General features: G+C 43.5%; 1 protein-coding gene across 3 annotated transcripts in view; it reads right to left on the bottom strand.

Moving 5' to 3' along the window:
• Window positions 1–1,777: 1,777 nt before the first annotated feature.
• CD99L2 (CD99 molecule like 2) overlaps window positions 1,778–17,258 on the bottom strand; it is a 68,758-nt gene continuing 53,277 nt past the window's right edge. For 2 of the 3 annotated variants that reach the window (XM_083723109.1, XM_083723107.1), the window contains 4 exons: window positions 13,314–13,349; window positions 11,017–11,139; window positions 6,523–6,588; window positions 1,778–6,433 (listed from right to left, as the gene is read on the bottom strand). In XM_083723109.1, the coding sequence (XP_083579235.1) occupies window positions 6,366–6,433; window positions 6,523–6,588; window positions 11,017–11,139; window positions 13,314–13,349 (293 nt within the window). In that variant the 3' untranslated portion in view covers window positions 1,778–6,365. The remainder of the gene's footprint in view (window positions 6,434–6,522; window positions 6,589–11,016; window positions 11,140–13,313; window positions 13,350–17,258) is intronic. The other variant, XM_083723108.1, reaches the window with a different exon arrangement.

The raw sequence follows: 17,258 nt of genomic DNA, 5'->3' as shown, positions 1-17,258 counted from the left end.
CTTTTTGGTTCATTTTCTTCTGGATTTGCCCATACAACGCGAGTGACCAACCAACATCATGTCTATTCAAGTGACAGGGATTGGAGTAAGGTGGCTCACAAACTGTGGAGAAGTAGGACTGCACTTCAGCCTACTCTCTGGCTTGTAAAAGGCTAGGCAGAACCACTGGGGGCATTTGCATTGGTGCAACAGTATTCTGTTCGGACTTCACTTGTTGCATATTTGGCAAAAAAGGCTCACAGCCACTGCCATTCACCCACTTTTCTAGCCCCTGTAAAGACATCTTTGCTTTGGGATCATGAAAAGAAACTTCCTAAGAGTTAAAGCTGTTCTGCAATGGGGCAGTTTTGCTTGGGGAGGTGGCAAGCTGCCTTTTGCTGAAGGTATTAAAGTGGAGGCTGGAGAAACATCTGTCAGGAATACTCTAGTTGTAAAGCTTGTACTGAGCAGGGGGTTGGATTGGGTGACCTCTTGGGTATCTTGCAGCTCTGCCACTTCAGATGCCACCTTACACTGCCATATCTGTCCTATTTTCACAGGCTTGATGCTGAAACTCCCTTTTACATTAAGCTTCATACAAAATTCCCAACTGGCTTTTATTACATGCTCAAAAGAATACTAGTTTTCCCCATGCTAACTTTTTCCTTATAAATCCCATTTTGTTTTTAGTGTCCTAGAACAGAAATACATTTCTTGAAAATTTGCAGTTCAAATGGATTTCAAAAAGGGGGAAACTTTTTTAACAGTTGAAGATTTTCACTTAAAATTATAAAGGTAAAGGTAAAGGTACCCCTGCCCGTACGGGCCAGTCTTGACAGACTCTGGGGTTGTGCGCCCGTCTCACTTAAGAGGCCAGGGGCCAGCGCTGTCCGGAGACACTTCCGGGTCACGTGGCCAGCGTGACATCGCTTCTCTGGCGAGCCAGAGCCGCACACGGAAACGCCGTTTACCTTCCCGCTGGTAAGCGGTCCCTATTTATCTACTTGCACCCGGAGGTGCTTTCGAACTGCTAGGTTGGCAGGCGCTGGGACCGAGCAGCAGGAGCGCACCCCACCGCAGGGATTCGAACCGCCGACCTTTCGATCAGCAAGTCCTAGGCGCTGAGGCTTTAACCCACAGCGCCACCTGTGTCCCTAAAATTATAAAGCATAGCATTAATTGCTAGATACACTGAGTGTGGGGGCATACATTGTTGGTTATATTTTTCTAGTTTAGAAAATAAAACAGGCTTTAAAATATTTGGGATTAAGTGTAGAAAACCGCAACTAGTCCCTTCTAGACTTTTTGTTTCCTCGAAGTGCAGCCCCACTTTGCCATGTGGGAAGTTTCAAAAGAAACTTGTGATGTGTCAAGGACATATGCTGCTCAAAGAAAAATGTCATGAAGTCCCACATAGTGCATGTCATGGCTTTGCAATGTTGCTTTTAGATACTAACTGCCAGATTGTTTCATGTTAAGCCTGCCTTTGGTCTCCTCTAGAGTAGGCAGGGTAGCAACCAGAGCTTTAATTTTAAAAACCAACCAAAAGGAAACAATCCTTTTCACTCAATGTAAAAGGTAGAAAAAGATCATTTGTGTGTCTCATTTGAACGTAGGCATTGCTGCATTGGAAATCTGACTTGATGGTTGCAGAGACAGGTATATGCTTTACAATTCCCCAGCTATTGTTTAAAAAGATTCAAGTTGCCTGAAATTTCCCCCTCCTTTTTCATTTTGGAAAAGAGCTTGCTGGCCTTGCGCTGCAAATGCACGCCCACAGAGCACACACAGAGGCACATTGTTGTTGTACAAGTCTTTAACTTTTTTATTGTTTTCCAGTTTGTAGTTCAGCAATCAAGTTCGGATTTCCCTCCCCTGTAATTCTTATATGCACTTTAGCAAAATGAGTCCGCCTTTTGACAGCATAATGCACAATTTTCATCTGGGACAGATCATTTCTGTATTAGCTAAAGAATTGTATGTATTGCTTAAATAAACGCTTGGCATCTTTTGGACACAATCTACTCTCTTAATCTGCTGTCTGGGTTCTCTTCCCCCTCCCCTCCCTTTCGCCAAGTTCATCTATTTGCTTTTGTTTCCTTCTATGTTTGTAAAGTTATACACTTTTCTCTCGGATGAACCTCAATTCACACAACAGCAAACAATCTATTGACAATGATAATGTATAGTAAACAGGGCCATTTGCCGTTAGTTGCACGAGACAGTGACAGCTGACGCTGTGGCCTTAAAACACTTTGCCAAGAAAGACACAAGTTAAGAAAGAAAAGAGCCAAGCCAACACTTAAGTGAGTTAATGTGGCTAGATCCCTGCCAATATTCTCATAATTTTGAAAAATACAGGAAACCACTTTCCCATTCTCTAATTAGGCATCTTCTCTTTACTTGCAAGAATGTGTGTTGTGTATAAATTCAGGGCACAGAAAGGGGTCTTTTATATATATATCTTTGGCCTGATGGAAGACTTTAATGCATGTCACTTGACCTATTCTGGAACATCTGGCTGAGCTTATTTATGTGGCTTTTCAGTGCACAGATAGTTTTAATTATGAACATAAAAACACAAGAGTAGAAAAACAGAAATGGATCCCTTCTGGAGGTGTAGTACTACAAAGTTGGCACTGCTACAGAGAAATCAGCCAGGAAAAGCCAAACATATTGATGGTTGTGTACAGACAATGGAAAGAAGGTCCCCATGGGGAGAGGTCATAGTTTAATGGTAGAGCACATGCTTTGCATGCAGAATGTATTGGGTTCAATCCCTGGCATCTATTGAAAAGGATTTCAGATATTAGGCCTGGAAAAGCACTCCTTCCCTCTCTGTTTGTCTCAGCCTCCTAAGGTTTTGGAGACCCACTGCCAGTCAGAGCAGACTGGGCTGAGCTAACTAGATCAATGGTTGTTTCACGTTCTATTAATAGTAATAGTGTAAGCGGAACTCTGATCAGCAGTTAGCTTTTCTGAAACGCTGCTGTAGGAGGAGATTAGTGGCCACCTGACAGGTCTCATTACTGTAGCTGCCACTTTCATCCCTGGCTGAGTGACTGAGGGTGGGGAGTGGGCAGGTAGCTCTTGGGGCCAGGCTTAGCAAAGGGGACTTCAGTTGCTGATCTAGCACAAAGAACCAGAGAACAGAGCTGCTTGTGTACTTTTGAGTGGAGAATGCAGTCAGTCCCCATTATCCGACAAAGCAGATTTCTTTGGGGATACGTTCAACTACATTTTAAAGTGGTTCTACAGGCAATAATAATAGTGATAATTGCCCTGTATGCCTAATGCTGAATTATAGTGCTATAACATTTTAAACAGGTGTCTCCTGTTTGATGTGCATTTCTATAGTTTTGATTTTTATATTCTACCTAAAATTTACATTAAGGCATAACCATTTACCAAATTCATATAAAAAGGCTTTGGGGAAGGAAGTAGCTTAAAGGTTAACCTACTGTCTTATCCTGAAAGCCCGATATCTTACTTATTGGAAGTATTGTGAGTTTTTTGTTTTTTACACACACACAAAAGAAATCTGCAATACATACACATTTCAAATGACTAAGTGGTTAGTGGGTTATTTTCAACACTCAGATGCACTGTTTTTCAAAATTCAGATCAGTGGCTGGACAGTGCAGTAATAGAAATACAACAAAATCGACAATTTACATCTACAGAAACATTTCCCATCATTGGCAAGAAGAAATAAGGAATTATATTCATTTATCTGAGAAAATGACTCCTAGTGCAAGTACTAGCATCATAGTTACACTTATTATTTCCCCGCTATTTATCTAAAGATGCACTACTTCATCCTACTCTAATCTTTTATGTACTTGACTAAAAAAATTAAAAAAGAGATATGCTATAGTAGTTGGAAATTACCATTATGTCAATTCAGCTGTGTGGTATTGTTAGTATCTGACTAATTTGTGCTCTGCAAAAATTGCAAACCACAGCCTTCCTAAAAAACCTACTCTACAGTACTTAAGGGTAACCTCAAAACGTAGAAGCCCCCCAAACTGTTTCCATGACAGTACTCCACCAGACTGAACGCTCCTTTTCACGTGGTTTCACCTACTTGAGTGAAGACCGTCTATGGCACAGCAGGCTTCCAGGCAGAAGCAACTTTCTGTGGCTTCCGTTCTGGTGACCAGTGTATGAAGCACCCTTCAATAAGCAAGTAAGCTGCATTCCTTCTTAGATGTATTGCCCTGCTTTAGTCCCATTGAAGCCAACAGTTAAGATGAGAATTTAGGAGTAAAAGAGCTTATTGTAGCTTTGTCATAGAAGCTAAATACATTCAAAAGATGTGAATTTCTTTAAAGCTACTGTAGGGCTCTTGAAATGCAAGTGGTGAAACAAAAACAGAGCAGAAGGAATTTGCACATTTGTCATCAAACATCTAAGCTACAGTTTTAAGCACCATTTCATGGAGGCATGTTCCACTGAAATCAGTGGCACCTGCCTCAAAGAGGACATGTGTGAGGTGAGGTGAGGATCTCAGGGCAAAATTTCATCCTAGCTATACCCCTAAGACCCAAGCCAGCTTTAATCATGGGTCATAACAACTGGTGGTTCCATTTCCATTAAGAGATTTATCCAGCCATGTCAGTAGAGTCCAGATGCATAGCAGCATCCCCCGCTACTTCCACCTGCAGGTCTCCCTTGCTAGAGCAGGGTGCTAATGTTTCCAGATTCCTTTTAAAAATATATCAGTAAAAATTAAGTTTGTAAACAGTCAAAAGCTAAATGGATCTTTTATCCACAAGAGTTCTTTTTCACCACCTTATGATACAGATGTGTGCATTTTTTAAAAAAGAAACAGTACTCCCTTTTTAATGACTCGCTAACATCACTGATAATTCATAATCATACGGAAGTATTCACCTTGCTACAATGGTGAAAAGTGGGACTGTTAAAAATCACCAACATGGGCCAGATTTTTTATCTAGATTACTTCAGAGCTCAGTAGTTAAGAGTGCATGCTTTGCACCAAAGGGCTCTCAGGTCATCCTTGATATCTTGTTACGAGATCTCAATTAGAAGGTCAGAGCCCAAAGTGCAACTAAGTTGGAGGTTTTCAAGCAGAGGATGAACAGCCAACTGTTGTGGGTGCTCTCACTCTAGACTTCCTGCATCAAGGCAGAGGTTGGAGTCAGTAGGTTGCATCCAGCCTTAGTTCTACTCCAAGAAGACCCATTTAAGTTAATGGACCTAACTTAATAATCTCCATTAACTTCAGTGGGTCTGCTTCGCATAGGAATAGCCTTGGTTACAACCCAGTGGCCTACAAGATCACTGGGAAACTAACTGAGCTCTTGATCCATGGTTGCTTCACATTTTGTGGTTTAATTTCCTAGCTGAAAGCCCGTAAGTTCTGTTCCTGGATTTTAGCCAACCTAGGAATTAGAGTCTGACAAAACGAAGAGGAGCAAGCTAACAGTTGAACTGCAATATCCTCTGTCATTGCACAAGAGATTGTGCGACTGCAACCTTCATGATTGCCCAGTGCAGCAAGCAGACTTGCAGTCCTGGAAATGTAAGCATGTTCTAAATCTGGAGTAAAATAGAGCAAAAAACCCACATTGTCGGCCCAAGTCTATGGGACTGAACAGGGAAGGGAAATCTTGCTTTTCTTTGCCAGCGGAAGGGCTTGGGTATAGGTTCAAATTCTGACCTCCTGAAATGTCACTGGATTTTTAAATAGGAAACATTGCATCCACAAGAACTAGCTGCATAGGGTTCTGGTAGCAAAAAAATTCAGGATGTTTGTAGAGAAGCCCAGTTGTATGGGGTAATATTCACCTGCTGTCCTCTGTCAAATGAAGACCTACCCCACAGGCACTTGTATATCTTGAGGTGTAGCTACTTAAAGGACTAAACTCCACCCTCCAACATTCATGTAACTTCCACTGTTATCAGTGGAAGCTACATGCTTATGGCTGACAGCCGGAATTTGGCTGAAAGTCATTTCATAAAGGTTTTTTAAATGGTTTGCTTTGGACTGTTAATTTACAGGCACTTCATTTGTTCTCACACCTGTAGTCACTAACTCAGCTGCTTCTCCCCCCCCCCCCAACCTTCATGAAAATCCCTAACTCTAATGTGAAACACCAATTTGAAGCACCCTTTTGTTCTTGAATTCAACCTGACAAAACTCCTACATGACCATGTGAATGTAAACCTACAACTCTTCACGAAGAAAAGAAAAAAACCAGAATACCAGCTACCACAATAAGAAGCCTGTCATAATCAGAAGAACGCACATTTAAATAGCTTTGGATCCAAATCAAATGTTTGTAAAAAGCTAAATTACAAGCATGTGAGAAGCGTGTGTGTGTGTTGCCATTGATTCTTCTCCAGACCAAGTCTGGGATTCAGACTTTTGCGTTTTCTTGCGGCGGAGGTGGCTCTGCAGTCTGTGGCTCAAGGACAGAATATTTAACTGGGAAGGAAAGAGCGAAAGTTAAGTCAGTGTGAATTAGTCTTCAACAAAATTGTTTGCCTCCTTTGAGCCTGAAAACAGTATTTTACCTTGTGGTTCTTCAGTCACCACCGCTTCCATGTTTTCTCCTTTCACATACTCTGCATTAAGACCCTCTGAAAGCAACAACAGATGAAAAACATTGGCACTGAAAGACCATCATTTGCAATGGTGTTTAGGAATAAAGGGTTCATGCCTTGAGAAGAAGGAGTGTCATTGCAATGGGTTACAATGGGCACTCCATTCAGGCACAGCAGTTATGGCAATGAGAGGATGACTCTTACATACGTGTGTGTGTGTTTGTGTGTATGTGCACCAACACAGGGCTGTGGGCACCTGACCCAGCTGGGAGCTTGCAGCAGCAGCAATGGTATAAACTGGCACCTGCAGAATGCCACATATATTGAAAAGCAGACCCAGCAGACACATGCAATGGTTGCTTGTGTATTTAATGCACTTTGGCCCAGATTAATCCACATATATTTCAAGTTATTGACTAAAATCTCCAGGTGTACTCAAAATAATCAAGCCTGCCCAATAAAGTGACTAAAAGTGTATTACAAGCTGTGAAAAACGCAAATGTTTGCTCCTTGAGCAGGGATATATAACCTGTGACCACCTAGATTTTGCTTGTACTTCCATCAGTCACAGCCAGCATGGCCAACTGTTCTTTATTTAGTTCTTTCCTTTCCTTTCCTTTCCTTTCCTTTCTTTCTACACTGTTTCCATATACCTGCTCTTCCTTTGGAGACATAAAAAACAGCAATTGTTATTTTTACCAGGTGATTGTCCTTAGCAGGTTCTGCAGGCGGCACAGAAAAAGAAGCCCCACTCACTTTAGTAGTCGAGTCCCAAGTGCAAACTAAAACTCTTAAAGACACCTTTTGATATGTAGGATTTTCAGCTGGCGACTACAGTAAGGGAAAGGTTTTGTACTTTTATTGCTAAGCTTAGCTGTTTACACTAATATATTTTTTTTTAAAAAAAAATGTTTTAAAGCAGGCATAGGCAAACTCGGCCCTCCAGATGTTTTTGGGACTACAACTCCCATCATCCCTAGCTAACAGGACCAGTGGTCAGGGATGATGGGAATTGTAGTCCCAAAACATCTGGAGGGCCGAGTTTGCCTATGCCTGTTTTAAAATGACATCACAGGGTTTTTAAAGCTGCTTTGGGAAGTTTGAACTTAGCCAGTTTTAATGTTTCTCTTACATAATGGTCTAGGAATTTTTCAGTCTGCCTGAGCTGTTGCACTAGCCTTGCATGATAAACTTGCCTGTATAGCCAGCTTGTGGCTCCTGGGTTGTATTTCAAGTGTAGGGGATCAGCTTTACAAATTTGAGCACACCTGGCTACTTCAATCAAGAACTATCACGCTTTTAAGCATCTCATAGATATAGATTTTGGGCCAAAGTGTGGCAATTATTCATTTTATCAATCTGTTCTTAATAGTCCCTTTTTAAAAAGAGATTCCAGATGTCGCCTTGATGGTTACTCTCAATATGTTATATAACATGTATTGTCTGTTTCCCACTTTACCCACTTGGTATACTGATGGTGTTCAGCACAAGCATTGTTCAAATCGTTCAGAGAACTATGATGGTGTTCCTTTATTTGTTTTTGGTTTTTTGTTGGTATTTACAGCTGCCACACTGAAGGCATTTATTGAAGCATAGGAAGCTGCCCAATTCCAAGTCCACCTAGCTCAGTGTTGCCTGCACTGACTGGCAGTGGCTCTCCAGGGTTTCAGACAGGGGATATTCACAGCCCTCCATGGAGACTGAACCTGGGACCTTCTGCATGTAAAGAAGAGTTTTGCTACTAAGCTATGGCCATTCCATTTTTTGGACAAGTCATCTGTAGTAACAAATTCTTCTGAAGTTCATGCAAGCTACACCTGCCAAAAATTCCCCCTTTGACACACCTATTTAAAAGGTGCAGGGACCCCATCCTGCTATTGGTGGGCCAACCTAAGCAAGCTGCAAATGAGCCTGAGTATCTTTTGCTCTAGTGCCGTTCCTGCTTTTCATATCCATGTGTACGTTGAACATGGGCCGAAGAGTTCTGGCTGGCCACACCCCCAGTTCAATCTTTATTCACTGGGCCAAAAAAGAGGATGCAATTTCAAAGCATGTACAACAGTTTGGTCTGAAATAAATGAGCTCTCCCCACTCTGTACAAAGTTCCTTCGTTTCTGTACAAAGACAAAGGGAAGAAGAGGCCTTCTACAACCAAGGGCAAGCAGAAAGCGACATTCAAGTGACTTTAATTGGGTAGCACAAAGTTTGTCATGGGACAAACTGACCATGAACGCCACAACCCTACCACCCTACCATCAGCTAAAGGGGAATGGCTTAACTGAGCGGTAGAGCATCTGCTTTGCACAAGAAGGTCTCAGGTTCAAGTTCTGGCATCTCCAGGGACCTCCAGGGCTGAGAATGTTCCCTGGTTGAAGTTTTGCTGCCTGTCAGTGTGAACAATGCTGAGCTAGATAGACCAGTGACTAGTATATGTTCATGGGAGGCTGCTGGTGTGATGAGTGCCCCATTAAGTGTGCTTCTTTAGGGAGCTGCCTAGTTTTGCCTCTGAGCTACTGCACTCGTGCAAATTGTCTCCTCCTGCCATGTTTATGTAAATGGATGTTTGCCTTGGTCATTCAGAAGTGCAAAAGGGCAGCTCAGCATCACGTATGAATCTGCCTGGGAGTGTCTCCATGTGCTGCAGCCCTGTGGCTCCTGTACAGACCTCTTCCTCTTGCCATGTGTCTATGATAGCACCAAATGCAGTTTTATGTTTGTCAATAAAAAGTCACTTCAGTGGCTGACGCGCCAGCCTCCGCTGTGCATTGCAATGCATCTAAGGCATGACATTATCCCAGCACGCCATGTCTGATGGCTTAAATTAAGCCTCCTTTATAATTAACTTTTATTTCCTGCCGTCTTTCTAGGGTTTTGCCTTCTCTCAGTGCTGCCTTTATTGAAGCTTTTTTCCAGAGAGAGAAAGAGAGAGCATGTGTGTGTGTGAGAGAGAGAGCGCAAGCAAATAGTTTTCTGTTCTTCAAAAATATCACTGATAGGGCAAAGATACAACACAAGTAAAGGAGGGGTTCATTTTATCACATTCCTCTTGCCTTTCCTGCTGGCTTAATTTACTCAGGCACACACCTGTTTGTTTTAGAGACTCCTGTGAAAATAGCAATTTCATTGCAGGAGGCTGAGTGTGGTTCCTATCCCTGCAGCTAGCAGAGGGAGATGCACTAGGAATTTGATTTTAAAATGAGAGATTCTCACTATTATTAATAAAAGCCCTTGGAAACCCTAGATTAGTATTACCCCACAGTCTACACAATGCACACTGTCAGAGGCAGTAGCCTCTGCATGCCAGTTACTAGGGAGCGCATGCGCGCACAAACACACACACACGCACACACTCTTACGTCATGCTTTGGGGGCTTCCCATTGGAGCATCTGGTTGACCACTGTGAGTACAGGACGCTGGACTTTGCTGGGACACTGCCCTGATCCAGTGGGGCTCTTCCTATGTTTTTTGGCAGCAGCTCTTTGGGATATGCATGAAATTATGGCCAGGCCTAAGACAACCTTCTATGGGCCCCACCCTGGCTGTGAGTGCTGAAGGCCGCTCCCTGCAACGCCCTTTCCACCTGGCCTAGGGGGCGGGGCCCAGACTCGCCAGCTCTACTAAAGAGGCACCAGGTGAAACCCGAGGGACATCACTGTGCCTGACAGCAAACCCTAACTACTGGAATCTTTTGCCCCATCTTTCCGTGCCTGCCAAACAGCCGTGTCATACTTACGATAATATTTCATTCTCTTGTTAATTATGCTGTTTTAAACGTGCATTTTATACTTGATTTCATTTGGCAATGGTTTTCGTTTTTCTGAAATGTTTAAGATTTTTGTTGTTGTTAACTTTGTTTGCATCAAATATGTATTCTGTAGCTGACCTCCTTTGCAATGTTTTATTTTGAAATCTTTAAGATACTATTTTCGTTTTCTGTTAATTGTGTTGCTTTGAATGTATAATATTTGACATTCTTCCAAAATGTTTGATTCTGGGTTGTTTTATTGATGTTTTAATATGCTGTAAACCGCCTTGAGATTTTTCTTAAATATATAAAGTGGTATAAAAATGAAATGAATAATAATAATAATAATAATAATAATAATAATAATAATAATAATAATAATTTGCAAGCTATATATTATGCCTGGTTAGCCTTTTCTGTTCTTAATGTCCTTAAGCACCCCAATAGGCTGAATCGGACCTGGCAAGTTGGAAGTTGTGCAAGCCTTCCTCACTGCCAGGACAGAAGTTCAGGAGAGAGCCAATTTTTGAACACACCCCACTTCCTATATTGGCAATGCAATGATATTCCTTTGCTGGGCACTTTTTGTGAACAAGGTTCAAGACCCTACAGTGGATGGGAAGGCTGGTTCTCGACCCCTTCACAAATCCTTAACACACATTTGGGGCTTCCCTCCAACTTGCAGACAGGCCTTCCAGGGGCAGGAAGAGTCACTTACGTTGTATGCTGAAGCAGAACTTCTTTTGCTGGTAGGAGATGTAGCTGCTCACAGCACCAATCAGGGCCATGGCAAGGCCACTGACAATGCCAGCAATTGTTCCCGTCTCTACTACTAAGGCACCTGCAAAAGGCCAGCAGAAAACAAACCAGTGCAGAAATGTGTCAAATAAAACATACAACAACAACCACCAGTTCATTATTTATACCCCGCCCATCTGGCTGGGTTTCCCCAGCCACTCTGGGCGGGCAGCTTCCAACAAAATATTAAAAGTACATTAAAACATCAGCCATTAAAAACTCCTCTAAACAGGGCTGCCTTCAGATGTCTTCTATAAGTCAGATAGTTTTTAATTTCCTTGTCATTTGATAGGAGGGCGTTCCACAGGGCGGGCACCACCACCGGGAAGGCCCTCTGCCTGGTTCCCTATAGCTTCACTTCTCGCTGTAAGGGAACCACCAGAAGACCTTCAACATTGGACCTCAGTGCCCGGGTTGAACAATGGGGGTGGAGACACTCCTTCAGGTATACTGGGCCGAGCCTGTTTAATATACATTTAATACAGTTCCTTCATGCAGTCATGCTTGTTAATGTACTTGTAATTGTCAACCTATTGCTATGTTGATTTGTTTGCTAGGTATCACAAAGGTCTGCTTCACATCCAATTCTGTATTAAAGTTTGGCATTGTGTGAATGAACCTTTTTATTTATGTTTTCCCCTCTGATTCAACGAGTTACTTCGTCTTTACAGAAAACCACAGTTGATTTCTGAATTAGGAAGTTATTGTTTGTGCTTGAATACCATAGAATGATATTGCACTAAAATTTTGAAGCTGGTTTGTAATCCTGGTTGGAGGAGCAATCAAAAGTGGCAACTTGCCTAATCAGACACAGCAGCTTGTCCTCCAAACCGGGATTTACAAATGAACCTTGAACTCACTTGCAGTTCAGGTATGGAGTGTAAATCATAGTTTGCCCATTCAGATGCAACAGTAAACTAGGGTAAAGAAGAAGTACAATGAATTTAGCAAGAACAAATATCTACCAAAAAGAGATGGGAATTCACCTTTAGGTGAATTGAGCTTCCGCCTTGAGCAGGGATGGGCAACTTCTAGCTTGCAGGCTTATTTTGGCCCATCAGGTGGTCCAATTTGGACCACAAAATCATTTTCTCCAAACCACACCCAACCACCAGCTGTGTCACTGGTGTTAAATCCTGGATCGGCTGGGTCCTCTATTCCTATCAGAGAACAGGATCGCACAGCCAAAGCAGCAGGATTTAATCTCTGCAGATCAGCTGAGCAAGAGCAGCAGCACCAAAAGTATGCTTTTAAGAAGCACTTTAAAACAGCCTGCAGTCCGGTTTCAGCTGAAGCAAGATCACATGGGCTGTTTTAAATAGCTTCTCAGAAGTGCTGTTTGAAGCATCTGCCCCCTTGTCCTTTAAATGAAGAAGGAGATGATTCAAAAGTGCTTTTGAGAAGTGCTTTAAGGTCCCATTTCAGCTGAAAATGGGACCTTGGCAGCTACTTTCAAGTGCTTCTCAAAAGTGCTATTTGAAGCAGCTCACACACTTCTTGTGCACTGTTTGAAGCAGCTTGTGCAGAAACACACAAGTGCCAATCTTTAAGGGGGGGAGAGGATTGCCTCTCCCCTTTTAAGTCCTCAATCTTGCTCTGATCGTAAAGCCTCCCCCACCCTTATCAGATCCGGATAAGGATCTTGTCTAAGGGGACGAAAAGATTCCCCTCCCCTGAGTTTCTGGTAACAGTGCCTGTTTGCAAAGGGCCTTTGGCAAGGCTGAAATTTGACTTTACTTAAAAACTGTGTGTGATATCTAATGTCAGCTATACTCAAGAGTAGACCCACTGAAATCCATGGACAATGCCCACTGATTTCAAGGGTCAATTCAAACAGTGGGTATAGCCCAATGGTAGGGACCCTCTTGAAAAGAAATGTGAAAAGGGCAATAATTGATATTACCCGACATCACACTTTGAAAACTCTTGCCCAACTATTTCCAACACATTTATATCTTATGTGGCTCATTTTACTCCCCATGTTCTTTTTGTAATCTCAAAAGGGTAATCACAAAACTTGCAATACTATATTGCATGGTTCAGGGGCCTCTCCATGTGTGCCTCCATGTGTACCATGGATGTTAGAGTCAAGCTATTTGGGGAGCGGGGAGGTGCAAGTAGTCAACTCAGGCACCTGCAGTTCAGCCTAGATACAGGGCACAGAAAGGGATCTGTGTGAAGCAGAGATGGAGTTGCAATTTCCAGAATTGTCCTTACCGTCATTGTCACTGCCGCCACTTCCTGAACTTCCACCTGGAAATAACAATAGGTATTTACTTAAGGCAATTGTAAATGTTTGAAGCACTTCATGTATTGTCTCATTAACAACCACTCTGGAAGAAATGTCAGGATCATTATCCCCATTTTACAGATAGGAGACAGAAAGCTGAGGCTAAGAGAGGCAGAGACATGATTACCATACTTTGTACAATGCATTGAGCAATTTTTCAGAGCAGGTACATTTCCTATTTGAGTCAGAGGTGGGGGGAATGGAAAGAGATGTAGTACAGTGCCATTCAGTCCAGTTAGTGTGCAGAGATGGGGAAAGGTTTTCCCTTCCAGCTAGAGACAGTGGCTCCTTGGGGCAAAAGTATCTGCCTTCATTCATAACCAAGAATAAGGTCAATTTTAAACATGTGAAGTTACCTTTTATACTCAAGGTTATACTTCTGCTATGGTTCTTCAGGTGTGCTGAAGGAGAGTACAGTCATACCTTGGGTTAAAGATGTTTCAGGTGGTGTTTCTTCGGGTTACGGACTGCTGAAAGAAGCGCTAATTCGCGCATGTGCAGAAGTGCCAAATTGCAACCCGCGCATGCGCAAATGCGACACTGCAGTTTGCGAATGCTGCGGGTTGCAAACGTGCATCCCGCATGGATTACATTTGCAACCTGAGCGTCCAGTGTAACACAGTTACACTGCTTGGCAGGGGGTTGGACTCGATGGCCCTTGTGGTCTCTTCCAACTCTATGATTCTATGAAAGCTTTCCCCAACCCTGTGCTTTGGACTACACCTCCCATGAGCACCAGCCACCAAAACAAATGGGCAAAGATAATGGGGACTGGAGTCCAAAACATTGGGCAGAACACCAGGTTGGGGAATAGCTGAGATGCAGAATCCAGCCTTTGTTAAGAAAGAAGCCAACATGTTTCTAGTGGTCATTGATGAAATGATACTCTCGAAAGCGTATTGCCAATGGCAGCCCATAGGATGGCTGAGTAAGGATTCTAGTGGCTATGGGTGGAGGACTCCTCCTGTGACTCGCAGAACCAGGCTGAGGATGCCAAACTGTCCAATAAATTATTCAAAACAATTATTATGCAACAAAAGGCAGCATAGAATCCAGCTTTTCTTGGCCGGTTTCAACTGTGCAGATAAAATGTTAGCCTATTTCTATTGGGTTGGGCCATTTCAGTTGGTCCAAGTATTATACACTCCCCTTGCCCTGGACAGAGTCTCTTCAAATCTGACCTTCTGGTTCAGAGGGACAGCCCCCCTGCCGAATAAATGGGACAAAACGTTCCAGGTGGCATGCCTACCTCCAAAGCAGCACTACGGGCAGGGTGCATTGGCTGCAATCAATGTGCAGGTTAGTTGACAACATAGCTCTGTCGGGGCTATTTCCAACAAATTGTTTCTGCTTTCCAGAACTGCTTTTTGCAACAATATTCACAGGGGGAAAAAACACATGTGAAAAGCTGCACAGTAGGAAAGGTCTACAAACAGAATGCTAAGACCCCCACCAGGTGTTGTGCAGAGATTTCCCCCACCCCCGCCATCCTCTAATGCACACATCGTTTTACAGCCCTGACGTCATGCCTGCCCCGAGTTTGCCTCCATGAAAATCATTCTGTCAAGAGATGGCTGATCTACATCTTGGAGTTGAAAGCAAGGACAAATTGGGGGTGGGGGGATCATGTCCTCCCTCTCACACCCCTCCTCCCAAAGCCAATTCTGAGAAGTGGGGGGGGGGGGGAGAATGTAGAAATCCTGGGGCAGCGTTAATTATCTTCTAAAATGTTGACGAAGGAACTTGTGTGAATAGGGCTCGACTGCTCTGCAACTGCAGCCTTGCGCATACACAGAGACACACACTGGTAGCCCTCATATTAATTAACCAGCTGCTGCTTCGGTAGCACCGCATTGAGCAATAAATGAGATTGATTATAAATTTAGCGCTGTGCGCAGTCAAGAGGTGGGTGGGGTTTGCAGAGACTGGAGGCTTTGTCTGCAAATTTCTGCACTCTGCAGCATAGGCAGCATTTTTCTTCCCTCTCTTTCTCTCTCCCACCCCTCCCTGCTCCACCCTACTTTGGAAAAAATGATGGGGTGGTCTGAAAAAAATGACTGCTTTGTAGGATACTGAGACTTGGGGGTGGAAGATCTTCTGATGTGTCCAAAAACTGCTGGAATCCACATGGACCTTAACAGATAGCAGCAGTTTAATACTGCAAAAGGTGCTTCCCTTGGGTTGGTAAGTCTCATTTAATCCAGAATGCGGCAGCTAGAGTGGTGACTGGGAGTGGCCGCCAGGACCACATAACACTGGTCCTGAGAGATCTGTATTGGCTCCCAGTACATTTCCAGGCACAATTCAAAGTGTTGGTGCTGACCTCTAAATGGCCTCAGCCCAGTATACCTGAAGGAATGTCTTCACCCCCATTGTTCAGCCTGGACACAGAGATCCGGTGCCGAGGGCCTTCTGGTGGTTCCCTCACTGTGAAAAGTGAAGTTACAGGGAACCAGGAAGGAGGGCCTTCTCGGTGGTGGCACCCGCCCTGTGGAACGCTCTCCCAGCAGATGTCAAGGAAATAAGACATCATCCTACTTTTAAAAGACATCTGAAGGCAGCCCTGTTTAGGGAAGTTTTTAACGTTCAATGTTGTATTGTTTTTAACACTTGATTGGGAGCTGCCCAGAGTGGCTGGGGAAACTCAGCCAGATGGGCAGGTTATAAATAAATTATTATTATTAGGCAAGGAGTTAAAGCGAATGCTTAAAGGTTCCTGTGATCCCAAGGTAGCCACCTCCTGAGGAGCCCCCCAATAGGCTCTGCTAGAGTCAGGTGATTCCGCTGCATCTCTGCATTGGGTGTGAATCCATCGTTCCTAGAGAAGATAAGCTGAGAGCCCTGAGAAGAGGCGGTCACCTTTCATGGGTCATTGCTCTAGACTCATTCCTAGCAGGAGGCATGCCCAGAGCACTAGCTCCTGCAGAAACAGGGCTGGGAAAGCATTTTAGGCACATCCAACTGACATGCAATCGCCAACACTCGGCTCCTTTTGGACCTGGAAGAGGGCAGAACAGGAGCAGGACATAACAGGGTGGGCTTATGCACCCTCCGCTGGCGTGCAGAGGGGCCAGGAATGGAACCCCCATGCGAAACAGTCACTGCTTGTATTCTAAACCAGGGAAGGAAAAACATCAGGCTTGAGTTATCTACTTCCTTCCTCACTAGAACAAGAAGATCCATTTGCCAGAGCAAGATGCAAAATGATAGGCAGGGAATGCAATCATAGAATCATAGAATTGTAAAGTAGGAAGGGAACCTGGGGGTCATCTGGTCCAATCCCTTACAATGCAGGAATCTCAACTAGACCATACATTGCATATGGCCATCCAACCTCTTCTTAAAACCCTCCAAGGAAGGAGAGTCCAGCCCCTCTCATGCGAGTCCGTTTCACCACCAAACAGCTCTTAAACACAAGAAAGCTCTTCCTTATGTTTAGTCAGAATCTCCTTACTGGTAACTTGAATCTGTGCTATATATTTTTCCCATTTGTAATCAAGTTGGAGAAACTAACACGCAGTGCACACAATATCTCTGACCGCAACAAATCTTTGGGGAAACTGACTCACCAATTTGACGGATGCAGGAACAGATTGTGTTCCTACAGAATCATAACTAGGGGTTTACTATTGCTCCTCACATAGCCCTGGTTTCAATTTAGGGCACTGAAGTAACCCCTAGGGGTTCAGTAGGAAAACCAGGAAGAGTTCTTTCCCCCTTTTGAAGTGGGTAAGCTCATAGTAATAATGTCATCTGCATCGATGCAAATGTCTGCAGGATAGAAAGCGACAACGTGATAAATCAGTATTAGATGGAAGCTTGTGGGGGGAAATATGTTTAATCGGTGGAGGCTGGTCCGTTGCGGCAAGCAG

This window comes from Podarcis gaigeae (assembly GCF_964106915.1).
Source record: "Podarcis gaigeae genome assembly, chromosome: Z".
NCBI lineage: Eukaryota > Metazoa > Chordata > Lepidosauria > Squamata > Lacertidae > Podarcis > Podarcis gaigeae.
Note: the sequence above shows the minus strand (reverse complement) of the source record. Positions and strands in the feature narration are given on the sequence as shown.